This window comes from Hylobates moloch, unplaced genomic scaffold (assembly GCF_009828535.3).
Source record: "Hylobates moloch isolate HMO894 unplaced genomic scaffold, HMol_V3 SCAFFOLD_23, whole genome shotgun sequence".
Lineage (NCBI taxonomy): Eukaryota > Metazoa > Chordata > Mammalia > Primates > Hylobatidae > Hylobates > Hylobates moloch.
The window spans coordinates 14836887-14857389 of NW_026652298.1; the positions used below are offsets into that span (position 1 = coordinate 14836887).

Consider the following 20503-nt stretch of genomic DNA (forward strand, 5'->3'; position numbering starts at 1 on the left):
AGTGTGAACCAACCACGAACATGAGTTTGTATAGAAGAGTTACTCTGCAATCTCAAGAGTCAAGTTATATAAGAACTAACCCAGTAAGGTTAATGATTACAGAGCCTAGGATCTTGGGGGCTGTGATGTTCACAGGTGCCCTGTTATGATGCTGGGTACAGCTAATCCCAGGTTAAAGAACACTCTTCTTTCACAACATTGAAAGTGACCTGAGAGGAGGGAACTGTGGGAGACAGTGAATAGGGGGATGTCATAGTTAATGCTGCGACAGACCATTGTCTAGTCCGATAAATATATTATTTTTCAAAGACCAAAGTGAAAACTAGGGAATAATGATGAACAAAGCTGAATGCAAACCTTTGTTCTTTCTAAACTCAAGTCATTTTTTTTATAGGGGATTTGTATTATTTAAAAAATCTCAGTGATAGGTTTTATATCTAAGTTTGATATATACAGGACTCAAATGTAAAAGGACCTTCATGATTTCAAAAAATAATACTACATTGTACAATCCCACACAGAAACTATCTTTCACAGGGAATTTTTCTTTAAAACTAACTATATAACTATGTTTCTTCAGAGGGAAATGAATAGCATTGAAAAAAGTGCTTTTAACTATTCAAACTAAAGTTTCCCTCTGTAATCTTTTATTTAACTCTGAAAATAACTTCTGGATTGGTAACTCCTAAGTGAAAGATAAGCACATTTAGTTATAAGATTCAACCTTTTTTATGTCTTTTGCTCTTAATTTCAATCAAGTCTATTTTGAATCTTGAAAAAAAACAACTGGACTTTGTTTTCCTATGCTCCATGTGGGGCTCCTCTGCTTTGAGTTTCTGTGAAAGTTACAGTGAATGTGTCCTTTATAAGCTGCAATACAAGTGTTAGTCATTATTTTTGTTATTATGTCTGTAAAACGTAAGTCTCAGAACTCTTGTTTGTTTGAAGCACATTCTGTTAGTTCATTAATAATGTGAATTAACCTCTTAGTGATATTAAATGTGTTAGACATCTTAGAATTGACAAAAAATTAAAAGGACATCTGTGAAAATGTAAAGCATTTGTCTCTGTTTTATCTGGTACTTTGAGAACTGTTCTCTTTTAGTCAGCTATTAGTACTGGCCTAAAGACTGTACTACATATTTTCTAATAATTACTTTTTAAAATAATTTAAAAACTGTCATTTTAGAATGGACTTACTATACTTTAAAGTCAACATTATGCTTTGTTGTATCATTCCTGAAATATATAACACGAACAAACAACATTTCCATAGAAACAATGTAGAAATACCCAACTTTTTAAAGGGGCCAAGGCATGATAGATTCGTTAAAAGTAATCTGAAAATTGTGTTATTAATAAATGCAATAGTATAGGTTATCACATAAACTTGTTAGCTGTCACGAAAGAAGTTGCTAGCAATTTCTCCTTTAATTATATAGTTCCTTCTTTCCTTCATTTCTTTTTTTCCTTTGCTTTAATCACCCACCATTCTTACCCCAAACTAACAGAGACAGAGGAAGGAAACATATTCAGAGGACGCATCAGAAGGAATACAGATATGAGAGAGAAATTTACATATTATTCAAAACCTCTAGTCTCTTAGCTAGAAGTACAGAAATCTCCAGTTTTAAATTCTGAACATCACCAGGGCCCTGAATAATGAGCAGCTTATATGCATTTATTTTCTCTTCTGAAATGAAATTCAACATCTCGTGAAAGGAAGTTAGGTGACATTTTTAATCCAACTTTAATGATACTCATTTTACCTTAAATCAGGGGTTCTCAAACTTTTTCAGTTCACAGTATCCTTAGTATCTCTAATTTTAAAAATAACATCCCCAAGACAGAAAAAAAAGACTAAGAGTTTTACTTGTAGTTAGTTCCAAACAACTTATTTGTAATGATTTGTATGCTGTAAGATCAATATCGCTATGTTTCCCCTGAAAATGTACAACGTTCTGCAGTGCCCTTGGGAACCTTCGTACAGTTTGAAAAACATGGTCCCACATCAGGAAAATTCAAAATAGTAGTTGGAAATCATATAAATCATCTTAAAAATCTCAAAGAGTAGAAACCAGACACAACATGTATAAGAATCCAGATGATTTTGGGAGGCTGAGGCGGGTGGATTGCCTGGGTCAGGAGTTTGAGACCAGTCTGGCCAACATGTGAAACCCCGTCTCTACTAAAAATACAAAAAAATCAGCCGGGCATGGTGGCATGCGCCTGTTAATTCCAGCTACTCGTGAGTCTGAGGCAGGGGAATTGCTTGAACCAGGAAGGTGGAGGTTGCAGTGAGCCATGATCATGCCACTGCACTCCAGCCTGGGCACCAGAGCCAGACTCCATCTCAAAAAAAAAAAAAAAAAAAAGAATCAGGTAAAGACTCAAAAAGTAAAATAAAAAGAATTTGTCCTAGCTCAAAAAAAAAGAAAGACATAAATATCTTCTATGTTTATATGCTGTTTTCTCTCTCTCTCTCTCTCTCTCACACACACACACACACACAAATACACACACACACACACAGACTCATAAATTAGGCTTAAAATGACATTCAGGGAAGAAAAAGTATAATAAAAGAAGCATCAAACATACAAATAAAATTAGACTATGTAGATGTAAAAGAAAAAGTAATGATAGCATTTTAAATAGTCAGTGATGATTGATCAGAAACATTCCTGTATAACCATACAGTATATGTAAAATAAAATCTGTGCTCTTTGATCTTCAAACAAAATAAAAAATATCTCTGAGAGTAAACCTGACTCCTTCCTAACTCCTCAGTAATCTAAGCATAGCTTTATCTCTTCCCCCAAAGACCTGCAAAGCAATGTTTGGCAGAGAGATGCTTTTGTGTGTTAGCAGAAACTTTGGTACACAATTTTGCACTACTATTCAAAGAGGAAGAAAGAAAAATCTAGGAAAAAAAATTGGAGAAAGTAATCAGGAGTGTCAATAGAGCCAATGGCAGGACAGACTGTATATTTAGAGCATAAATATAAAATTGCAATAAATATAAAATATCATATGTATTTCTGATATTTCTTTGTACTGCAAATAAACTATTCTTAAGGTTTATTTTCTAACAGAACAGGTACAAAGTTACATACAACACTATAGCATCAATTATCAGTTAATGGGCTTTGGAAGGTTTCACATTAAAGCCTAAGCATTGTATAATATTAAATAAGAGGAGGGGATGCGAGTGAAATGAGAATGGAATGATCAGAGGGAAATGAGAACACACTCAGAAAAGTAGGGTAGAAAATTATGAATATTGCTGCATTCTGCAAAGATTCATTCCCTTAAAGAAAGTAATTTCCTAAAAAATAGAAGGCCTTCTCTGATTAGAACTGTAATTTAAAAGAAAACAAATTGTATCAGTGTTCATAATAACTGAGTTCTGTTATGGGGCCATATGCCTCTTCTGTTCTGACTTGTGCATCTAAATTAAAGTTGGTTGAATACCCAACCATCTACTCATTTTAGCTCTGTAAGTATCAGATAAACTTGAAATCAGAATAAAGAGCTTTGGGAAATCTGTTTAGCACAATTTCAGTCAGTTTTAAAAGTATTTATTACATTAATTGGATGTTTATAAATGATCCATCAAGTGAAGGAAGACTGTAAATATATAGGCACGCCCAAGGCCAATGGCCATATTAAACAAAATTATGAAATTAAGTGGCATGCTATCCCTTCTTTCATTCCCTTCTCTGATGCTCCTCTCTACTTTCCCATCCCAGATACTCATTCCTAAGTCTCATAACCTTAGAATTCAACTAGTAGCCACTTAAAAACAGAGATATGTGTTAGTAATGCTCCCAGAGGTATTTGCATCTGAATGTTAATTTTTTGAAGACTAAAACTTTTAATCAGTTTCAAAAGCAGTACTTCTCAACTGTGGCTGTACATTAGAATTACCTATGGAACTTTTCAAAGCCTGATGCCCAGGCCACACCCCCAGCCAATTAAAGAAGACTCTCTGGGGGTGCGGACAAAGTATCATCATTGTTTAAAGTTCTCCTTGGGTATTCCATTGTGCAGCCAAAGTTAAGAACCATTGCTCTACGGAAGGCATTTGAAAAAATGAAATTTCCAGCTAGTGAAGGAGATCTTTATGGGTGGGGATATATCATGTTTCCCTACTGAGGCAGCCAACTGGTGAAAAAGCTCTTTTTATTACAAAAGAACACCTCATTACTAAATTAAAAAGGTCACTAGAGACTAAATTGCTAGGTCTTGATTTCAGCAAATTACTTGAATTCTATCTATAAATTATGACTAATAATTTCAATGCCTATCTTATGTAGCTACTGAAGATGATCAAATGAAATACAGTACCAGAAAATGTTTTAAACTTTACAATTTTATTATTACGTAGCTGAGCAGTAGAACCACCTGTCACCAAAAAGATTAGTGATACTATGGTTACAACTATAATATGGATTATTACCTAAAAGACTTGTCACTCTGTTTAGTGGGCATTTACTTTAGGAAATCTAAGTGTCTACCCCAGAGCCTCGAAGTATAGTTCCTGAGCCAGTGGCACCAGCAACACCTGGAAACTTAGAAATGTAAATTCTTAAAGCCTCCCCTAGACTACTGAATCAGAAATTGTTGGTAGAACATTGCAATCTGTGTCCTAACAAGCCCTTCAGGTAACTCTGATGTGTGCTTAAATTTGAGAACCACATATCTAGCCAAACATCAGTAAAGAGAGAATACGTATGAACAAAATCAAAGGATGAATATACAATATTTGTTATATGAAACTTTAGAAGTCACAGTGCATAGGTATACTGGCATAAATTACTACTTTTAAAAATCTCCTACAGCTTTGTATTTTAAAACAATACAACTTTTCCTACCCAGTCAAGATTTATTAATTAGCACTTGATTATAATCACTAATCCAATGGTAGCATATAAATTTGGGAAGTCAGTAAATTACAAAGTATAAATATGTTTGGGTAAGGAATACAGAAACAAATTCTAGTAGCAATGGTTCTGGAAATAGTCATGTTTTTGGGCTTGGATTTCTCTCTGAGGAAGAGTCGCAGCAGTATCTCAAAAATCACACATACAGTGAAGACAACACCCCATAGCATCTCAATGTTCCTTATGAGGCAAAGGAAGTGTTTCATTACTGACTCAGAGAAAAGACCATTACATGGACTGAATCACCAATGTTTCCTGTGGCATTAGATTTGTCACTGGATCTGCTAAGCAACAGAAAAAGTCCCAAGCTTCTTATCTTAAAAGATCACATAAGAGAAAGCTATCATTATTGCTCCCAAACTCAATTAAAGCCCAAAGGTCTGGATATTAATAAAACATATGCAGGACAATAACAAGTGAGAACACTGAAAGACCTTGTGAGACTGCCACCGAAAGTTCTTTGCGATCTTTCTTGTTTTCTCTTTGCCACTTAAAAGAATTTTGACAGCCTCAAGACACCCAGCACCTCCTTGGAGAGATGAACATGGAGTATTCCAGTTAAGAACTGATTTTATCCCTTTTTCCCACCTAGCACTGCTGGGCCTGCAGGTCTCTGTCAAGCGGTGGACAATAAATAAATAAAAAACACACAACCAAATACAGGCTGATAGCTCATGTAACAAACAGAGATACCATTTGTCAGATTGCTTATGCCCACATATAAGGGGATATGATAGTTTTCACAGCATATGCACATGAACTGCCAAAATATGGTGTGAAGATTGGCCTGACAAATGATGCTGCAGCGTATTATATTGGCTTGCTGCTGGCCCACAGGCTTTTCAATAGGTTTGGCATGGATAAGATCTATGAAGGCCAAGCGGAGGTGATTGGAGATTAAAATAAGGTGGAAAGCATTGATGTTCAACCAGGTGTCTTTATCTGCTATTTGGATGCAGGCCTTGCCAGAACTACCACTGGCAATAAAGTTTTTGGCACCCCGAAGGAAGCTACGGATGGAGGCTTGTCTATTCCTCACAGTACCAAACAATTCCCTGGTTATGATTCTGAAAGCAAATAATTTAATGTAGAAGTACACCAGAAGCACATCATGGGCCAGAATGTTTCAGATTACATGTGCTACTTAATGGAGGAAGATGAAGATGCTTACAAGAAACAGTTCTCTCAATACATAAAGAACAGTGTAACTCTAGACATGATGGGGAAGATGTATAAGAAAGCTCATGCTGCCATAGGAGAGAATCCAGTCTATGAGAAGCCCAAGAAAGAAGTTAAAACGATGAGGTGGAACAATCCCAAAATGTCCCTTATAAAGACAATAGACTTAATGACAGCAAAAACAAAAACAAAAACAAAAAACCAACAAAAAAAAGAACTGACTTTAGAATTCATCCTTAGTTTCTGAGTGAAAGGTAGGTAGAAATGACTTCTTCTTGAAAGGTTTCTTAACTATAAAATGAAGTTTCATTAAGGAGAAGATGATTCTGGCTTTTTCTTGGGTCAAAGTTCATAAACTCTAAAGGGACTTTACTTCCCTCAGTCATAAGCTTCTTAAGAACCTGGGGTTAAAAGTGAGGGTATGTGTAAGAAGAGCAACTTCAATAATTGATTCCTGCACTCTATATACTAGGAAATATTTTCCACCTATTCAAAGTAAGCAAGATGGCTGGGTGTGGTGGCTCACGCCTGTAATCCTAGCACTCTGGGAGGCTGATGCAGGTGGGTCACTTGAGGTCAGGAGTTCAAGACCAGCCCGGCCAACATGGTGAAACTCTGTCTCTACTAAAAATACAAAAATTAGCCAGGCGTGGTGGTGGGCACCTGTAGTCCGAGCTACTTGGGAGGCTGAGATGGGATAGTCGCTTAAACCCAGGAGGCAGAGGTTGCAGTGAGCCAAGATCACACCACTGCGCTCCAGCCTGGGCGACAGAGTGAGACTGTCTCAAAAAACAAAAAAACCCAAAACAAAACAAAAAACAAACAAAAAACAAAGTAAAAAAGAGAGGAGCTTGGTTTTACTTACCTATGCTAATTAAAATTATACTGTTTTTCCTTGGCAAAGCTTTGCCTCACTCTATAAGAAAAGTAGCAACTCTAAACTTTCATCTCCCACATTAGAAAGGACAAGCACAAATATATAATTGCCAAAATTAATTCCTTTTACTCATTCACTCATCTAGCATTTTGGGAGGCTGCCATTGGCCTCATTAAGGTGCTCAATAAGGTGCACTTATTGGGCACCTACTATGTTTCGGATATTGTTCTAGGGGCCAAATGAGTCTACAAAGATGCACAGACTTCAGTGATGAAGACAAGGATTCCATGTGTCTAGAGTGCTGGGTTTGGTTTCTCTGTCAGCCAAGACCAGTGTTACACAAACTTGAGCGAGCATCAAAATCACCTGCAGGGCTTGTTACAACGCAGCTTAATGCGCTCCACTAGAAGAGTTTCTGTTCAGTAGGCCTGTAAGGGGGCACTCAAATTAGCATTTCTAACAAGTTTCTAAATGATGTTGATGCTGCTGCGGGTGGGGACCAGACTTTAAGAAACACTTACCAAAACAAATGGCAGCTCTTTACACCACGCCCTCTATATCCCTCATTTGAAGAAGGCAATAGCCTCAAGAATGCTCATAATCACCCACAACCAAGCCTAATGTGAGTTCCCAGAACCACCTCCAGTATCTAAGACCAGTAGCTCCAGATCATAGAAAGAAGAATAAATAACAAGGAAGAGAAAGCTCTCCCTTCCAGAGGCTTTTCTGTCTCCCTGTCTTTTTTTTTTTTTTTTTACCCCCTAACACAAGAAATCACTTCTATTTCTCAATACAAGTGTTATGGAAAAAAATAACACTCATTTAGACTTTTTACTTTCTGACTTCAACAAAATTATATTTTTTTCTTCCAAATTCAGTTCTCATGGCCTTTTTCCTCTTCTTCTTCTTTGTTTTTTTGTTGGACTATCTCCTTTCTGAACAAACAGAATCATAGGATTGAAGGAACATTGAGAATTCATTTAATCCCTTCTTGGTCTCAGACAAGACTGTGTCTAAACCACCCAAAAATATAGCAATTTCAGTACAAAGATGAACTGGCTCTAAGAATTTCCCATTCAACCTTCTGTCACATACTAATATGCATCCCCTTAGCTTTCTTTTCTCCAAGCTAATCCACTTTAACTTTAGACTATCCTTATTAGATTTCCTAAACTTTAAATTATTTTAATTATTCTTTAATAAGTTTATCCCACCTTGCCTCAGGGCCTCAATTATGTATGCATTGTTCTAGAAGACTTTTTGTTGGAATATGCAAAGGGAAAAGTTAACTTATAGAATAAAAGGAATTGAATTGGATAAAAGAAAGATACATGTATAAATGCCACTAAAAATAATGCAATGGCATATATGTGATCAATTAGTTGCAAATATCTCTATTTAAAAATGGTAATGTCCTATGGCTTTAAAGACTTTACATTACAAATCACCAGCCATTTTACACATAAAATGGATGGGAACTAGAGATCTTTTAAAATATGTCACAAATTATACATAACCATGTTTCATGATACTTTACACAGTAGAGAACATTAATATATTATTATTCATCTTCTTTTTTGTTTTTTTCATGTTGTATAGACTTTATATTGAAATTGGAGTTGTAGTTAATCATTACTTTAATTCTGTGTGAGACTAAAAATACTGAATTAGGCTGGGAGTGATGGCCCATGCCTGTGATCCCAGCATTTTGGGAGACTGAGGTAGGAGGAATGCTTGAGGTCAGGAGTTCAAGACAAGCCTAGGCAACACAGTGAGATCCTGTCTTTACAAAAAGTTTAAAAATTGGCCGGGTGTGGTGGCGTGCTCCCTAGCTACTCAGAAGGCTGAGGTGGGAGGATCACTTGAGCCCAGGAGGTTGAGGCTGCAGTGAGCCATGATTGTGCCACTGCACTCCAGCGTGGGCAACAGAGCAAAAACATGTCTCAAAAAAAAAATAGTAATAAGTAATAAAATAAAATAAAAATACTGAATAGATTATATATTAATTATTTCTCTAAAATAACCTCTCTGATTTAAGACTTGAAAATCAGAAGATGCAAATACAAGACAGGATGAAGTCTATATAAAAATCATATATTTCTGCATAGTTTAAAAAAGGAGTATAGGTAATATATTGGATGATTTACTTTATTTTAATTTTGCCCAAAATAAATATGACTATTTAAAATTTAATCTTTGCTTCTGGAATGGTGAGGTGATCTAGTCCAGCCTAGGCCTGAAGGACAGGTTTGTTTCCTTGCCTATTAGGATCAAGGTGTACGGTGGAGGCGATGCATTTAGTCTCCAGAGAGAAGGAAGATGCTGCTTGCACAGCACTTCTACTCACCAGTCCATGCAGCAGCAAGGGTGTTGGCTTTGAAGGAAGCCAACTGTCCTGCTCTCCCAGCCAGAGGTAAAGAATTGCATTGGTGGCCACTAGAGGGAGGAGGATTAGGAATAGAGTAAATTGTAGGGAAAAGGCACCCATGAAAAACGCACATGGGACAACCAACACATCACCAACCACCGCCTAGCAGCTACCTCTGAGGGACTGTAATGGGGTCAGTATACACCATTAACCCAGAACCCAGATACCAGTAATTATTGTAGCATCCCAGTATACAGCCCCTTAACTTTGATGGCAGGAGAAGGGAGTTTGAATAGGATTGTGGCAAACACACAGGCACACAAACACACACAACAAGCACACAGCCGTACATTCTCATCTCCCATTACAAGAAGTTGCATCTGTGATGTCTGATTCTTGCTCATTTTCTTTTTTAAAACTTTTGATGTTCTTTACCAAGAATGTGTTCACGAAAGGCAAACAGCCCACCTTCAAGATAGTCTCGGGAGAAGCACCAGCAGAGACACTCATTGTGCCAGGATGTATTTTACCAACAAATCTGCACAAATTACATGAGGTTGAAAACAAATGGAATATAATATAATTAAAGCAAAGTTTCTTTTGCTAAATTACAGCTTGAAGCAAACCTGCAAGAAATGTTTCCAATTAGCTTTTTTAACAAACACAAAGCATAGCTCAGAATGTGTTTTGTTCTCCATCTTGCCCTCTGGGTGGGCTGCCTAGTGGGCATCTTACCTCCAGCACAAGTAGCTGAGCATTCTGACCAAGGCTGATGATTCCATGTAAAGCCAACTTCATTATCTCCACTGCCAGTTCGAGTGATGGGAACATTGAACTTATACCTAATTCCCAAATTCTGTTCTTGAAGCAGAACCTGCCATTGAAAACAACTGGTGAAGACAATTAAAATACAATGAGCCTTCATTCAGATATTTATTATTCCTTTTGAAGAAGAAAATGTCAAAACAAGTCTTATAGGAAACTTAATATAAAACACATGCATTTATATCAAATTTTCTCCTCCCATTTTCATGAGTATTTTGGAGCCATTGCTTTCATCTGTCTTGTTTGGTTATAAAAATACTATTCAAGCAAGAGCACTATGGCCTTAACTCCGCACAGTTCTAACACCCTTGGGTAAATCCTTTTATCTTTATTTACCTTAATTTCATCACCTGTAAAGTAGAGATAATAAAACCTGCCCCTTCCTCTCTCACAAGGGGGAATTAAAAACAGAAGAAATACAATGGCAAAGACGCATTTACCATGACGATGAGATTTTCTGAGGTAGGACCTAGAGCTTCCAAGGATTCTGGTTCATCAGTTGGTCTCTTGTAGTGAAAAGCTGTCCCAGCGACATCAAATTTCCTAGGCCAGTCAATAGTCCAGGCACCATTAATATAGTAATCATCTCCTTCAGATTTTAAAGCTAGAAAACAAATCACAATTCACCTAAAAATGTGAAATTTCATTTACCAAAGTGTCACTGATTTATTACTGCAATAAAGTATACAATGAATACTGATTTCCACTTAGAGATATGACTCTTGGCCATATTCTTAAATACAAATTAAAATGGTATTTTTCATGTGAATGGCAAGAAGATATTACTTAAGTATTTATAATGTCACTAACAGAAAGCAACGAAAGGCTAACCTGGAGGAATAAACATGTGGAACTACAAGGAAAATTATGAGAAAAGGAATAACTAGGGATGAGAGTTAACATGAGGGTGGGGAGCAGGCTTTCCTTTCCAAATATTGAAATAGTAATTAAATGGATATGGGGTGGGGACAACCTGTTGCACTTGGACAGAGACTGATCGATAGAACATGAATCAAACAGATTTAAGAAATAGACCCAAGTTCATATGGGAATTCTGTTTATGATAAAGGAGGTATCTTAAATTAGTAAAGGAAAGAACAAGAAATGGGGCTAAGGCAAAATACTACTCTTTTGGCCAAAAAATGCTGAATTTATATTTCCTTCTTTATATAAGAATAAATGCCACAATTCAACTCCTAGGCACATATCCAAAATAATTGAAAACAGGTACTCAAACAAATACTTGGACACACATATTCATAGTAGCACTATTTCCAATAGCACCAAATCAAAACAACCCAAATGTTCATCAGTGGATGAATAAATAAACAAATTGTAGTATTATAATGTAACAGAATGTTATGCAGCCATAACAAGTAATGAAGTATTGATAACAAGCTATGATGTGATGAAACTCAAAAACATTAAATGCAAGAGACCAGACAGGAACGATCACATATAATATGCTTCCATCTATATAAAATGTCCAGAGTAGGTAAAAAGCCACAGAGACAGAAAGCAGATGGGTAGTTGCCAGGGGATGGGGAATGGGGAGAATGGGGAGTCACCTGCTTAATGGATATGGGTTTTTTTCTGGGGTGATGTAAATGTTTTGGAATGTTCTAAACGCCACTTAATTGTTCACTTCAAATGGTTAATTTTGTGTAATGTTAATTTCACCGCAATAAAAACAAAGTTAAAAAAAGAGAGAAAGGATAAATGCCAGATGGGTAAATATTTAAATATAAAAATAGTTAAATCTTAAAATGTCAGGAGAAAATATAGAAGAACTTTTTTTTCTCATAATATTGGGGTATGAAAAGTTTTTCTAAGCATGACAAAAACTCAGAAAAAATGTTGATAGATAAACATGCATACTTTAAAAAAAATCTCTTACAAGAAATACACACACACACACACACACACACACACACACACAGTTTAAAAGCAGATGTGGCTGAAAAAGTATTTTTAGTACTACCATACAAAAACTCCTATAAACAAACAGGAAATAAATAAACATGTCAGTTTAATATTTTCTTAGTATGCTAGCTGACTGTAAAAACTTTGATTCGTCAGACCTGATAAACAAGTAGCCCAAAAGGACTAAAGGGTCATGGTGCAGAGTCTCTGACTCCCTAGACCTCCAGCTCTTTCCTTCATACTACAGACCATTGTCATCACCCGACCCCATTTGCCTGGCAAAAATATTTGTAGTTTCTTAACTTCAGATATGTTTTGAAGATTCATTTAATTGCCAAAAAATAAACCTAATTAACCTTTGAGATAGGAACAAGCAAATAGAAGAAATACCTGGCCTTGAACTTTTTGTGTACTTAAAAATTTTTATTTTCAACTCTCACTTGCAGTGGTTTTCTGTCTAGTTTAAAACATTTGGTTTTATAAGGACATCTGAGACTGTCATATATGAAATAGTAAAAATAAAGATAAAAACAACTATGCGGCTTTAAATTCTCCTTCAGTTTGAGCTCTCGCTTCCTTTTTTCTTTTTTTTACAACTACTAAATGAAGGAATTCTAACATCTCTTGGCTGTTAGGAATATATAACTAATGGTGCCATAATGTAGCTCAGAAAAACACCAACCATTTAAGAGGCATTAAGGAAGAATGACTAAAGGAAGACGATGTGCATTATGAAGAGAGAATTACCAAAGGGGGAAAAAGCTGAGGCTAGAAATCTTTTTGTTTTGAGTATTATCGATGCAGAAAATAATTCAAAATTATGGTGTAAAAATAAAGGAGTCTTCCTAAATAAAAGAAGAGCCTGATGATACTGGTGTTCTGTCTGAAGACACACTCTGGATGTACCCTTATTTTTAAAAGCTTTAAGAGAAATGGAATATTTTAACTAAAATAAAAACTCATTTAGGACTCACTAAGGGTTTCTGGAGAGACTAAAACTATCTCAAAGGATTAAACATCAAATAAATAGAACTTCTCCTCACTTTCATGTTAAAATAACTGGTATTAGACTTGCCCTCCTATTGTAAATAATCAGAAAACTCATAAAATATATGAATCAGCTTTTCTCATGCATTGAACAGGACTGTGCAGAGACCATGATCTCCACAACTTTCTGCTTGGAGACACTTTCTTTAGGTGGAGAACCCAAGCAGAACATAGTGGTCTCACCAAGTGAAGAAGACAGATCAGAAACTGGGAAGGCTGACATAGCTGGAATATGCAGGACCAGAGAACAAGAGAGGAGGGAGGAAATCTGTTGCTGAATATTGATCTGCATATGTATAGGATAAAATTACATAAAGCCAGGCAAAAAATCTACTGTGGAGCTGTAAGCAGAACTACTGCATTTTAATCACCAGGCCATTCAGTAGAGACCCAAGAAGAATCATGCTTTTATAGGAGGGCTGAGCAAGCTCTAGAATAAAGAATATTCTGGATTTACCCAAACAAAGCTCAAAAGCAAACATCAAAAGGATCAAGCAGATCTACAAGTTACTTAACATCCTTTAAAGAAATAAATCAAAATCCAGGCTCTCAACAAAGAAACGTTCACAATGTACAACATCCAATGAGAAATTACTACCAATGTGGAAAAGGAGGAGAATGTGATTCAAACAGGAAGAAGGCAAAGCCAAAGAAACAGACCCAGAAATAACAAAAATTATGGAATTAGCAGAAAATAATTTTCAAGTAGCTATTATAAATATATTCAAGAACTTTAAAGGAAAACATAAATATAATGAGAAGAAACATGATGACATTACATGTATATACACACATATTTATAACAGATGGAAACTGAGATCTATACAAAGAAAGGAAGTATGCCAGATAATGGTAAATATGTGGTAAATACAAAATAATTTTGCTTGTTTTAAAATTTTTTAAAAAGATAATTGGCTCTTTGAAACAAAAATAATTACCATATATTGTGGGATTTATAACATATAAAGAAGATGAAAGTATTAAAAAAAAAGCACAAACAATGGAATGGGACAATGGAAGTAAACTGTTGTAAGGGTCTTACATTATACATAAAATGGTGCAATATTATTTGGAAATGTATTATGATAAATTAAAAACGCATTTTGTAAATCCAAAGCAACCACTAATTAAACAGAGCAAAGAAGTATAGCTAATAAGCTATTTATTAGAGATTAAGTGGAATACCATAAAACCCATGGTTAATCTAAAAGAAGGCATGAAAGGAGAATTAAAGGGAAAAAAACACACAGGACAAATAGAAAAACAGCAAGATGGTAGGCTTAAACCCAACGATATTGATAATTACATTAAATATAAATGATGTAAACAAGAAGTCACCAAACTTATGACCCACCTCCTGTGTTAGTAGATAAAGTCCTATTGGAACACAGTTACACCCATTTATTTATTACCTATGTCTGCTTTCACACTACAGTGGTAGAGGTGAATAGTTGTAACACAGACTATAAGATTTATTGTCTGACCCTTAACAGAGATAGTTGCCGACCCCCGACCCCCCCACCAAACTAAAGATTAGAATTTAAAAATGCAATGATTGTTAGACATAATAAGAAATCAAGATCAAACTACATGTGTTCTACAAGAAACAGATTTTGAAGACAGACATATCTACATATGAAAAGTGAATAGATAGAAAAAGATTTACCATGCAAACACTGATCAGAAGACAGCTGGGGTAGCTAGATTAGTATCAGATAAAACAGACTTTGGGTCAAAGAATATTTTTAAGAGATGGGTATCTCACTATGTTGCCCAGGCTGATCTCAAACTCCTGAGCTCAATGATTCTCCTGCCTCTGCCTCCCGAGTGGCTGGAATTACAGGCATGTGCCACCATGCCAAACTGGTCATAGAATATTATCAGGAATACAGAGGAACATTTGAAAATCATAAAATGCTCAATATATCAAGAAGATGTAACAATCATAAATGTCTATACACCTAAAACATAGTTTCAAAATAAATGAAGCAAAAATCTTACAAACTATTGGGTTGGTGAAAAGTAATCGCGGCTTTTGCCATTAATAAGAACAGTAAACAAATCCACAATTCTAATGGGAGATATCAACATAATTCTTTCAGTAGTTCTTCAACAAGAAGGCAGCAAATAAGAATATAAAAAATGTGAAAAAACTATCCAACCAAAGTATAGTTGTGTCCTTTAATTTAATGAACATTAATGGAATATTAACCCAAAAACAGCAGAATATGCATTCTTCTCAAGTGCACATGTGCTAGACTATAAAACAACATTAACAAAAAAACTAAAATCAAATAAGGTGTGTTTTCTGTCCAAAATAGAATTAAACTAGAAATCAGTATCAGAAAAGTAATTGTGAAACACCAAAATATTTGGAAATTAAATAATACCTTCTAAGCCACGAGTCACAAGATGAATAAGGAAATATTTAAAACTTTCATAAGGAAAATGCAATGTATCAAATGTCTGACAAAATTTATAGTAAAAAAATGCTTGTTTTATGGCAGAAAAAAGATTTTTAATCAGTAACTTAAGTTTGTATCTTGAGAAGCTAGAAAAAATAAGAACAAATTAAACAAAGTGAATAGAAAAAAAGGAACAAACAGAAGAGTGGGAATCGGCCAGGCGCGGTGGTTCACGCCTGTAATCCCAGAACTTTGGGAGGCCGAGGGGGGTGGATAATGAGGTCAGGAGATTGAGACCATCCTGGCTAACATGGTGAAACCCCGTCTCTACTAAAAATACAAAAAATTAGCTGGGTGTGGTGGCGGGCACCTGTAGTCCCAGCTACCGGAGAGGCTGAGGCAGGAGAATGGCGTGAACCTGGGAGGCAGAGCTTGCAGTGAGCCGAGATTGCACCACTGCACTCCAGCCTGGGCGACAGAGCAAGACTCCATCTCAAAAAAAAAAAGAAGAGTGGGAATCAATGTAGTGCAGAATAGTCAAACAATAGAGAAAATCATTTAAACCATAAGCTTGTTCTTTAAAAAGATCAATACAATTAATAAAGCCCTCATTAGGATTATCAAGGTAAAGAGATACAAATTTTCAATATGGAAAATGAAAAGAAGAGCCATTGATACAGATCCTACAGATATTAAAAAGATAATAAGAAAATATTATGCACAATTTTATGCCAATAAATTTGAAAACTTTGTTATAAAAATTGAATTTTTCATTAAAAACTTTCCACAAAGACAACTCCATTCTAGATAGCTTCACAGTTGAATTCTATCAAGCATTAAGAAACAATTCTCTCCAGACTCTTCCAGAAAACAGAGGAGAAAGGAACACTTCTCAAGCCATTTCATGAAGCCAGGCTTTTAACCTGATACAAAAACCAGCAAAGAAATCACAAGAAAAAGACTCTAGAAAAATATCTCTCATGAACATAGGTCCAAATATTCTTAATACAATATTAGCAAATCAATTCCAGCAATATATGAGTAATAATAGATCATGAAAAAGTGGTTTATATCCCAAGAATACTAGATGGATTTGACATTTGAAAATCAATCAATCCATTTACTATATTAACAGGGAAAGGGAGGGCAAAACCCCACCTAATCATGTCAATAGATTCAGACATCTTCAATACCCATTCATGACTAAAACTCTAATAAAAACTAGAAATAGAAGGGAACATCCTCAAACTGACAAAGGGTCATTACATAAATCTTCTAGCTAACATTATATTTAATGGTTAAAAACAACAACAAGAAGGAATGATTTGCCCTTATGATTGGTTGAAAACAAAAGGCTGCCTAGTCTCCTCATTTATTCACATTGTACTAAAGGTCATGAACTCTATTATAAGGCAAGAAAAAAGAAATAAAGAGCATAAAGATTGGAAAGATAGAAGTAAAAGTGCCTTTGTTCGAGGATGACATGATAATCTATAGAGAAAATCCAAATGAATTTACAAAACAACTGTTAGAAGTAATATGTGAGTGAACCAGGTCTCAGGACATGAGGGCAATATAAAAAGAAATAAACTATATTATTATATAACAACAAAAAACTGGAAATTAAATTAAAATACAATAGTATTTACAATAGCACGAAAAACATGATTAGATTTAACAGAACATGTGTGCAAGACCTATATACTGAAAATGAAACATTGGTGAAAAAATTTTAAAAAGACCTAAATAAATGTAGAGGTAAATCTTTTCATGTATTAGAAAACTCAGTATTTTTAAGATGTCAGTTCTCCACAAATTAACCTATAGATTCCATACATTCCCTTTTTGTATAAAAAGACTTGTCTCAATTGACAAGTTCATGCTAATATGTGTATAGAAATATAAAGGACCTATAAAAGCAAAAATAATGTTGAAAAAGAACACATTCAGGGACTAATGCTTCTGGATTTCAAGACCCACTGGGAAGCTCAATTACTCAATACAGTGTGGTGTTGATTTAAGGACAGAAACCTAGATCAATGGGTGAGAACAGAAATAGACTCATCCATATATGCTTAATTGATCTCTCACAAATGTGTCAGGGTAATTCAATGGAAGAAGTGATAGTCTTTTCAACAAATAGTGTTAGAGAAATTGAATATTCATATGAAAAAATGGAACATCAACCCTTACTTTGTACCTTATATAAAAATTAACTTAAAATTGACTATATGTATTTGTTTTTCAATTTTATTTTTGAATTTCATGCATCTTACATTTCTTATCATAGTTTTAAGCCTTAAGTCATTACTCTAAGTGTTAAATCAAAGGATAGGGTGTTATTCAAGTAAATAAATAATTGTTCTTCCCCAAATAGATTTGCCTGGTTGTCTGTCCCCCCATAGGTATCAGTCGTAATATGCACAATACACGTCTTTAATGACTATATTTTGTATTTGTATTTTACATTTAATAAATATATTTTATATTTTGTAGACCATATATTTAAACATAAAAATAAAAACTATAACTTCTTACATACTGAAAATTATCTTTGCAATCTTGGAGCAGGTAAAATTTCTAAGATAGGACATGAAAGCACAAACAATTAAAAAATTAATAAATTTAATTTCATCAAAATTAAAAGACACTTCAAAAAATGAAGACGCAAGCAGAAACTAGGAGAAAATATCCATAAAATACATCTGACAAAGACTTATATCCAGAATATATAAAGAACTCATAACTCGAAAAAAGGAAAAAAAATTTAAATGGGTAAAATATTTGTGTAGACACTTCACTAAAAAAAAATCCATATGAGTAAAATTAAAAAGACTGACAATACCAAGTATTGACAAGGATCTAGAGCAGCTGGAACTCTTCTATATTACTGATAGAAATATAAAATAATACATCAATTTTGGGAAACATTTTCATACCTTCTTTTTTTTCCAGCTTTGTTGAGGTATAACTCACAAATAAAATATTAAGTTTAAGGTGTGCAATCTGATGATTCGATATACATAAACATTGTGAAATGAATACCACAATCAAGCTAATGTACATATCCATAACTTCCTACAGTTGCCTTTTTTGTATGTGGTGACAATAAGATCTATTCTCTTAACAAATTTCAAGTACACAATACATTTTATTAACTAAAGTATATTAGATATGCAGAATTTATTCCTCTTATAACTGAAAGTTTGTACTATTTGACCAACATCTTCCCATTCCACCTCCTCCCTGCCCCCTAGTAAATACCCTTACACTCTCTGTTTGACTTTTTTAGAATCCACATATAAATGAGATCATGCAGTATTTGCCTTTCTGTGTCTGGCTTATTTAGCTTAGCATGATGTTCTCCAGGTTCATCCATATTGTTGCAAATGAATAGTTTCCTTGTTTTTTTAAGGCTGAATAATATTCTATTGCATATAGATAAAACAAGTTTTTTTATCCAGTCATCTGTTGACTGATATTTATGTTGTTTCCATATCTTAGCTATTGTGAATAATGCTGCAATGATGATGTGAGTGTAGATACCTCTTTGAGATAGCGATTTTTTTTTTTTTTTTGAGATGGAGTCTCGCTAAGTCCCCCAGGCTGGAGTGCAGTGGCAGGATCTCCACTCACTGCAAGCTCCGCCTCCTGGGTTCATGCCATTCTCCTGCCTCAGCCTCCCGAGTACCTGGGACTACAGGCGCCCGCCACCACGCCCAGCTAATTTTTCTGTATTTTTATTAGAGATGGGGTTTCACTGTGTTAGCCAATATGGTCTCGATCTCCTGACCTCGTGATCCGCCCGCCTCGGCCTCCCAAAAGTGCTGGGATTATAGGCGTGAGCCACAGCGCCTGGCCCGATTTTTTAAATATATAAAATAACCCAGTGAAGAGTAAGCTATAAATTCTAATTTTTCTCTTTAGCATTGTACATGTGTTCCTATAAAACTTGGAGCTTACTTCATTTTAGCGTGAAAGTGATCTGCCTCAGGCTGGGGGCGGTGGCTCACGCTTGTAATCCCAGCACTTTGGGAGGCCGAGGCAGGCAGATCACGAGGTCAGGAGATCGAGACCATGGTGAAACCCCGTCTCTACTAAAAATACAAAAAATTAGCTGGGTGTGGTGGCGGGCACCTGTAGTCCCAGCTACCGGAGAGGCTGAGGCAGGAGAATGGCGTGAACCCAGGAGGTGGAGCTTGCAGTGAGCCGAGATTGGGCCATTGCACTCCAGCCTGGGCGACAGAGCAAGACTCCGTCTCAAAAAATAAAAGAAAAAAAGAAAGTGATCTGCCTCAAAGCAGCATGTCTTTTCCTTCATGATACTGTGCTACTTTTCCTCATTTACTTTTAAAATCCAGCAAACTAACATACCAGTCTAACATACCAATATAGTTCTTTGACATGGCAACTTCTCTGACTTCGATGTGAACAGAGCCTCTTGGTATCTGCACCACTTCCATGTAGCCTGGAACAGAGAAGATAGCCAGTATTAAGCAGCCTAGGTCAGGAAATGAGTATTTGGTAACCATTCAGTACTAATAGTTTCCTTATTATTCCATTCTTTCTTTGACTTTGCATTTTATGAATTATGAAATATGGGCAAATTACCCTTTGGGTTCATGAATACATTTTAGAGAAACAGTATTTAACAGTCTTTTTCTCTAAAATTATCTCAAGATATTTTAAAAGCCTCAACACGTATAATAATGGTTCCTTTTCTTCCTCAGCACATGCCCCTCATATCAATGCTCTGTGAGAATGTACACCTTAAAGAAACATGGCTAAATGAAGTTAAGTAGAGAGAGAGAATATTTCCTTAAAATATCTTACATGAAGCCACATTTAACACTAAAACGACTGAAAGCAATTTGGGGAAGAAAACATTGTCGGCCTAAATAAAGAAATCTGAAAAACAGGGGGAGGCGAAACA

The 20503-nt window shown here is 35.4% G+C and overlaps 1 protein-coding gene across 1 annotated transcript in view; it reads right to left on the reverse strand.

Moving 5' to 3' along the window:
* Positions 1 to 20503, reverse strand: part of ADAMTS6 (ADAM metallopeptidase with thrombospondin type 1 motif 6) — a 333888-nt gene that overhangs the window by 57955 nt on the left and 255430 nt on the right. Inside the window, exons 17-19 of the mRNA XM_058433874.1 lie at positions 19958 to 20038; positions 10636 to 10799; positions 10106 to 10244 (exon numbers count right to left, since the gene is read on the reverse strand). Of these exons, the coding sequence (XP_058289857.1) occupies positions 10106 to 10244; positions 10636 to 10799; positions 19958 to 20038 (384 nt within the window). The remainder of the gene's footprint in view (positions 1 to 10105; positions 10245 to 10635; positions 10800 to 19957; positions 20039 to 20503) is intronic.